Below are 8223 nucleotides of genomic sequence, written 5' to 3'. Positions count from 1 at the left end.
TATAATAAAATTGTATTAAATTTATATATTTATATATTTTATTTTTGTAATTATAAAATATTTATGTTCAAAAATAAAATCTAATATGTTGGTAGATGGGTTAACATTATAAAACTATATAATACATGTATAAAAATTAACATTTATTTCTTTAAAGTTAATAATATAAAATCTTTGTAACTAATTTAATCATAATATATTTTCATTTTAAATATAATATATATTTATATATTATATTTTAAAAATTCTAATAAATCTGTGTAAAAATATTTAAACAATAACTTAATGTATTTTAAGTTATCGTTTAGAAATGAAAATAAATAAATTATATCCTATTTTATCTACTTTAATCGTCATAATCATGTTAAAATATAATTATTATACTAAAATAAATATGATAAAATTATATTCAATTGATAAATTTATAAATTTTATTTTCATAAATATAAACTATTTATTTAAAATATAATATGATGATAGAACGGCTTAAAATTAACAAACTATATAATACATGTCTAAATTATCTAAAACGCTTCGGTAAGCCCAAACATATCTTACACTTTTATATATACAATAATAAATTATCTAAAATTAATAAGCATAAAAATATTGGTAAAAAGAAATTCAGTTTTAAAATACGGGTCAAAATTTAGCATAAATTAAATACAAAATATTTTTTAAATATTTTTTCTCATGAATATATTAATTTGCTTAATAACTAAATGCAAATACAGTAAGATAAAAAATATAATAAGAAGTGGCAAATACATAAAGTTTAAACAATTAATTAATTATAACATGTAAATTATAAAATTATTGTATTTGAAATAGTTATATAAATATTTAAGTATATGATTAACATTAAAAATATATACCACTTATGTTCTAAAACAATAATTTATGTATAGAAAAGTGAAAATAAACACCCGTGCGGTTGCACGGGTCAAAATCTAGTATATCATTGAATAAGGACTAGAATAAAGTTTTTTTTTTTTTAACGCTGATTTATTATGATCTTACAATTATGATATAAGAAAGATTACATAGACGATTCGACAACCGACAATACTACTTGCCTTATGAAGACCTACGCCTAACTGCATCACTTGAGCCGTCCTATGAAGATCCACGCTTGACTAGATTTACTTGCACCGTGTTGAAGATCTCTTGCAAGCCTTTCCTCTTTAGTCTGTATAATTGTTTAATAAACCGCTCTCTCCGGGACTTGAAATCTGGATTTCCTGTAATCTGCAATAAATTTCATAGTCTGGGATTCGAACTCCAGACCTGGGTGTAGAAACCTTTAAACCTTAACCAATAGGCTACGGTGCTTCCACAGAATAAAGTTTAGGATTGCAACTGTACGTAAAATCTTAGGTTTGTTTGATCTCAATAGCTTATTGTAAATAACCAATGGGGAGAGGGGGAATCAATCTCCTAACTAAAATATACGAGATATTTTAAGTTGATAGCACCCATGTTTACTTTCTCTATCATTTTAAATTTTTTCATACAACCCCTTTTTTTTTTGTCAAGGGCATACAACTCTTTTTAAAAAACGTTTTAACCTTAAAATTTCCATCCTATTTGTTAGAATCATCTTTTAACTGGATAGAAGTGAGAACGCCTAAATATTACAACAATGAATCATTTAGCAATTTGTAAAATTTATAACTTAGCAAAAATGAAACCAGCCTCGAACATTGATGTCCAAGACAAACCAGCCTTGCACGCCAAGTCAAAAAGACTAGATCTTTGATTTAGTAATTTTCTACAGCACACCATACAAAAATAAAGAGTAATAGCGATAGGATTAATGATTTATTTTAATGTGAAGCCTTTGGATAGTTGTATTTAAAAAAACAAACGATTTAAAAATCAGAAGAGCTATGCGGTGTTCAATGTAAAGGAAGTAGCCAATAACCGAATATGGGCGCAATCTAGCAGAATCGATCCCCTGGCTGGTCGCTCATGTTAGCGGCGTTAGGTATTTCGAAGTGCCAGAGCCTACCAGCAGATTTGACTCTATACTTCTCACAAAGAAACTCATTGGCGTAAGCTTTCTCCACTTTGCGGTCAACGTCATGAAGGAAAACGTGCGTCGTGCCAGCACCCTTCCGGTTACGTGCCATGACGGCTGATGAGAATATGGCTGCCATCCTCCCTGGCGCGGTTGCGAAGTACCCTTTTGGTGCGTCCACCATGATCAAATCCCACTCGGTATCATAAAACTCATCAGGAAGTGAAGTCAACGCCAATGGACATTTTTCGTTGTAGCGGATGGGGAAAGCGTTGGCTGGTAAACATTTAGGTTCAGACCGGTAGGTTTTGAGAAGACGGTCCGCTTGAGAAAGTTGGGTCCGATACTGAACATGGTGGGCTCTTAGGGACGGTGCGTCCTTGAGGACGGCCTGGATCCATTCAGGATCCTCCTCCATGAACACAGTGGTGCCACCTGGATTGAGGGAGGCCCACATGAGGGAGTCACGACCGAGGCCAAAGACAAGAAAATTGCAAGGTAAACGGTCCTTAAGGACTTCTAAGGAGATAGAGATCTCATCGAAGGTTTGTTGAGGGACGGTGCGTGAGGTTGCGTAATGGACGATGGATTGGAGCTGGATTGGTGTGGCTGTGTATTCTGCTATGGATTTTGCAGTTGTTTTAGCCGTGGAACATAGTGATAAAGTGTTGTCCGTAGATCGGATGAAACTGGTGATGAGCACTGCGCCACCAATAAGTCCAGCTAGAGCCAGCACGATGAACCAAGGTCGCTCTAGAAGCGTGTGCTTTGCACTTTTGTGATTCATGATTGATTTTGTTTTTCGCATTTTCTTGCGTTTGGCGAGAGATTGTTATACAAGGGTGGATGGGATTGGATGAGAAAGTGGAGAAATCATGCTGAGGAAGAAGTCAATGAACGTGAAGCACGTCGGTCTCCATCATTGCACGTTTGAGTGATGAATCATTGTTGTCTTATTATCTAATTTAATCGTTTCACTTATAAATAAATCTTTACCGGTGAGTATCCAGATTTTATTGCATTAGTTAATTGTTGATCGAAAACTTTTAAAAGAGTAATTATAAGACAGCAAGTATCGTACTTGCCATAATGAGCAATAATTTATAATTTGATAAGTTGTTAATTAGTCTTTATGGGAATGAAATTCATAACCACTTACTACATTCATTTTATAAAAAATGTCGTTTAATTTTTCACATAAATTAAAAAATCATTAAATTTTCTATTTTTCTTTAACTAATAGAATATTTTATTGGATTTTGGCAATAAGCTAAAAATAAATATAAACTTAGAAAATGTATTGAATATATGCATTGAAAACGTAAAAAAAAAATTTATAAGGAAATGAATTTTAAAATCTAAAATAGCATTTAATATGAAACACATGGATTATTAATATATGAATTAGAAAGAATACTTGACCCTTTTGAAACATTTTGATATACTCATGATGTTTCAGTTTAATTGTCGTTGTAAAATAAAAAATTTGTTTTAAATAAATGTCATTTTATAATTTCAATGCAAAAATTATCAATTTTATATTTCAATCTATTTTTCATTGGTTGAAATGTGCTTAAGTGTATTGGTAATGATGTTTTTATTTAGTAAATATCCAAAATTAAATGGTTTTTTAATTTCTGTATAAGTCTAAAATAACAATTAAAATGAAATGGAGTGAATATTAATTTTTTTTAAATTAACATTTATTAAATACTCTATTTCATACTTAATTTTTTAAAAATATTTAATTTTGTTATAAATGTAATATTTAGTGTTTGGGATAATTTTCATTTATTGTGAGTGTATACCACCAAACTGTAGCGGAACATGTGAACTTTTCATTCTCATAATAGATCATGAGAATACCCATCTCTCGTATCAAATGGGTATCACCAGAGAGAGTCGGTGTCGTCGAGGAGTCAAGAGAGAATGAGAGAAGATGATCCGGCAAAGAGAGAGAGAAAGAAGCGGGAATGTGTGACGCGTGTTACATAAAATCCGTCTCTTCTGCTTCCTAATTAAAAGACGTTTCTGGTATAATTACCCATTTTCCTTTTTTTTAAAAACCTAAATACCCTAGAGACGCGACTTAAGACACCGCGTTAAAGGTGCTCTTAGGCTCCAGTTCTTTTTTTTGGTAAAAAGGCTCTAGTTCTTTCAAAACGAGAAGAACCCCAAACGCGTGAATCTTAATGATGTGCAAGGTAAGCGTGAAATGCTTGAATTGGGTATAACGTCAAATCAGTTATTTGAAATACAAGAAAATTAATTGGTGATTGGTTTTGTGATTTTTTGCACGTATATACAGTTAAAAGTAATATCAATATTTTATCATGAGCTAACGGCTACTTCTATTATTTAACACCCATCATCTCACAGATTCGAAGTATGTGCGTTTTTTTTTTTCCGTCAAAGTTTTTGTTAATATTAGATAACTGGACCAAGCCCATTTAAAAGACGAAGTCCGATTACATTACAAACGACTACAAGCCCAAAAACCAGCGGGCAAAATAGAAAGGCTAAAATGGGCCCTCGGTCCAACCTCAGAAACCGCACGGCCAGCTGGATAGCGCGTCAAGGAGGCAGGCTCGACACGTGGAGTGATATGCTCCATTAACGCGTCACACGTAATCACCGCCTCGACTTGATCGCCTCCGCCTTGACGCCACCGGAACAAACACCCTCGAGATCCTCGTTCGTCGGAGCTCGAAACCAGACAAGCCTCCAACAAACGCAAAGCCATTCTTCACCGCAGTGTCATCACGCCAGAGAGTTCAATCGAAGTATGTGCGTTTATTTGAATGTTTTTTCTGATTTAGCTAAATGATGAATATACCGATAAACGATGTCTTCTCTGTTTTTTTTTTTTTCAAAACTTAATATACCGAATTACCGATGTCTTCTTCTTCGGTGCATCAGTTTATGCAACCCTGAATCTGTAGTCTCTTCATTTATTTTTACAACTTTCATTATTTTTTCTCCTTTTATTTATTAGTAGATCAAGATCTATGCCTTTTACGGAATAAAATAAATTAAAAAAATATTTAATATTTAATTGAAATATTAAATATATAGATTTTTATATGACATAATCTGAAAATTATGAAATCATATATGGAAAAAATAGGTTTTTAATTTGTAAAAGAAGATTATAAACAAAAATACATAAAATGGAGTTAAAAACATTTAAATGGTTGTAAACAGTTTTATAACTTATGTGACTACTGAAAAACCTGTGTATGAATCTCACAAGCGTGATGACATAGTTCTGGTGGAGGGAGAAGAGAAGGAAAATAGCATGGGTCTCTGTGGCAGAAAATGTGCCGCAAGAAAGAGGATGGAGGGTTGGGTTTTCACGATATCAAGCAGTTCAACCAAGCTCTTCGCTGCAAGCAGGCTTGGGATATGGTCTAGACCACAATCTTTAGTTACTCGAGTCCTGAAAAGTAGATACCATCGGCGTAGCGACTTCCTGGAGTGTGGCTTGGGCAGTAGACCTTCATTTGCATGGCGTAGTCTGTTGTTTGGAAGATCATTATTAAAAGAGGGTCTGGTCTGTGACATTGGTGATGGCAGAGACACTAATGTATGGCGTGATAATCGGATCATCGACAAGGTCCCTAAGACACCAATGTACAGGCAGGGCAGTGTAGTGGACTTCACGCTTTGTGTTTCTGATCTTTTGATTGAATGGTTGGGAAGATGGAATGTTGAATTTGTTAGACAGACTTTCATAGCAGCACATGCCGAGCTGATCCTCAAACTTAAACCGCATATCAGTAGGAGGGATGCGTGGAAATGGGGTTTTACCTCTAATGGCGGTTATACTTCTCAATCTGGAAGGAGACTACTTGGAACTTTGCAAGAAATTCAACAACCTCAGCCGAATGGGATCCCACCAATTGAAAATAATCTACGGAAAGCTATTTGGAAGATTCGTGCCCCACCCAAGTTAAAACATTTCTTGCGGAGAGTTTTGTCTGGTATTGTTCCTGTAAAAGAAAGACTGAATTCAAGAGGTCTACAGTTGGATACGAGATCATTTGGACTCCGAATCGATTTGCCATCTCCTCTTCTCATGCCCGTTTGCTAAAGAAGTGTGGGATAGGTCTGGAGTCCAACTACCAGCAGCAGGATTCTCAAGATCCTCGGTGTTTCTTAATGTTTATCACTTGATTTTTTGTCAATGGAAGAAGATCCTACTACAAGCATAACAGAGTTTTCCCCTGGGTTATGTGGCAGGTGTGGAAGGCGAGAAATGTTCTCCACTTCGAAATGACTCAAACAAGCCTGGAGATGACGTCCTCAAAAGCCTCATAAGATGCGGGTGCGTGGTTTGATGCTAATTTCTGTGAACAGAATATTGTGGCAGATGTTGGGGAGGGATGTAATAATTCCATTTCATGGTCTCCTCCTCCCGCTGGTTCTGTTAAGTGTAACATAGGAGTTAGCTGGTCCGGATCAAAACATTTATGTGGAGCTTCGTGGATCATTCGAAACTACGATGGTAGGGCACTGTTACATAGTCGCTGAGCTTTTATGAACGTCCGGTCTAAATTGGAAGCTGAGCTTAAAAGTTTTTGTTGGGTGGTGGAAAGTTTGGTTTTGTTGCATTATACGAACGTCATCATTGATTTGAACTGTTCTCTCGTCCGGGAGGCGCTCGGACCAAGTTCACATGGTTTAGTGAGCTGGCTGATCAATTTGTGCAAGCCTTGTCGTCCCTGTCTCCTTGCTCGGTGGAACATGTCATAGATTTAAGGAACAAAGTCGCTGAGGAAATTGCAGTGAGTGTCATTCGAGATCTTTGATATAAATCCTATGTTGCCTTGGGTGGTCCCGTTGGTTGTGGAACATGTTGAAAGTGGAAGCTCGGAGAGCTAGATCCTGAATCTGCATAGTATGCAACAATATGTTTTGAGGCTTGGGTTTGGGAGTGCTGTTTACTCCTCATCGCTACTCTTATAGTCTCTGCTTTGTCTTTTTCTTGTCGGTTTTATTTTTGGCGCCTCTCTCTCTCCCTTTTTTGGGAAGGATTTGTGCCGTTTTATGAACTTTCTTTTTTTCCTAAGCAATAAAACCAGTGTTATAAAAAACACTTATGTGACTAAACACATGAAAAAGTTACTCTGCCTATTACAAATCTTTGAGTTATAATAATTTCACTTGTATATGTATAGAATCAAACGCCATATGAAAACTATATAGAGAAACTATATAGAGAAATATAGGAAAAAGTTGTAACAAAAGTTAACGATAGTGGACCATTAGTTTGTCAAAGGTTCGTTGGTATAATAAAAGTTACACAGACATTCTATAACCTTTTTTTTTTGGTTTAAAAAAAGTAAAAAATATTAGAGATTATTAATAGATCCCATATTTCTAATCTAAGTTTTTCAGAAAAATGGTTTCTACGTAGATGAATTTTAGACGAATTCTCCTTTCGTAATTTGTTTTCATTCTTATCTCTAATTATTACATTCCTTAGATTTTTTATGTTTGAACTCGAAATACCTATGATCCAATTTCATAAAGAAAATAGAGTACAAAATCACATATTTAATGTATTAATATTACAAGAATTGTATGAACATATTTTATTTCCAACAATAAAAAGAGTTACAAAGTTCAAAAAAAATTAATTGTGAACATAATCATTAAGCTATTATTGGTAGCTTGTAAATCTGATTTTTCATTTCAAATACAACATTAAATGTTTGACCAAATGCATATAGTCAGGTCTCGCATTTAGTCTGGTAACTATATTCATTTCATTAATCCATATCATATATTGTAATTATTTTAGTAAATGTTGGTCTATAAAAAAAGAAGCATGAAGGAGCATGTAGTTGACACCTCATCAATAATAGCAAACTTGTGAATATCGTACTAAACAAAGGTTATTCTCCTAAAATGTTTCTATATTAATAAGTAAGGGATTATAGCAAAAAATGTTATATCCATCAAATAACTATTGCCTCTAATCTATTAATTTAGGATCATATTTTTATCTACCATTAACAAGTAATAGTAGGACCACCGAAAAATTAGTTAATATGATATATTGATTACTTAAATTAATAATAAACCAACTATAAATTTGAATTTTATTTTTTAGTTATAATAAAATATGTTGAAAAAGAATCAAACAAAGTCTTACTTTAGAATTTAAATATTTTATAAAATAACATATTAATTAATTT

The 8223-nt window shown here is 33.6% G+C and overlaps 1 protein-coding gene across 1 annotated transcript; it reads right to left on the bottom strand.

Annotated features, from left to right (window-relative positions):
* Nucleotides 1-983: 983 nt before the first annotated feature.
* Nucleotides 984-3080, bottom strand: LOC103852393 (probable methyltransferase At1g27930). Its single transcript, XM_009129298.3, has one exon. The coding sequence runs from the start codon at nt 2826-2828 to the stop codon at nt 1941-1943; it is 888 nt and encodes a 295-aa protein (XP_009127546.1). The 5' UTR covers nt 2829-3080; the 3' UTR covers nt 984-1940.
* Between the last annotated feature and the right edge of the window lie 5143 nt (nt 3081-8223).

Source organism: Brassica rapa, chromosome A02 (assembly GCF_000309985.2).
Source record: "Brassica rapa cultivar Chiifu-401-42 chromosome A02, CAAS_Brap_v3.01, whole genome shotgun sequence".
Classification (NCBI taxonomy): Eukaryota; Viridiplantae; Streptophyta; class Magnoliopsida; order Brassicales; family Brassicaceae; genus Brassica; species Brassica rapa.
The sequence above is the reverse complement of the archived record's forward strand: the minus strand, read 5'-3'. Positions and strand labels throughout refer to the sequence as shown.

What these genes read in the sequence shown, in the direction of transcription:
- LOC103852393 (XM_009129298.3), bottom strand. Translation starts at nt 2,828, where the DNA reads ATGCGAAAAACAAAATCAATCATGAATCACAAAAGTGCAAAGCACACG.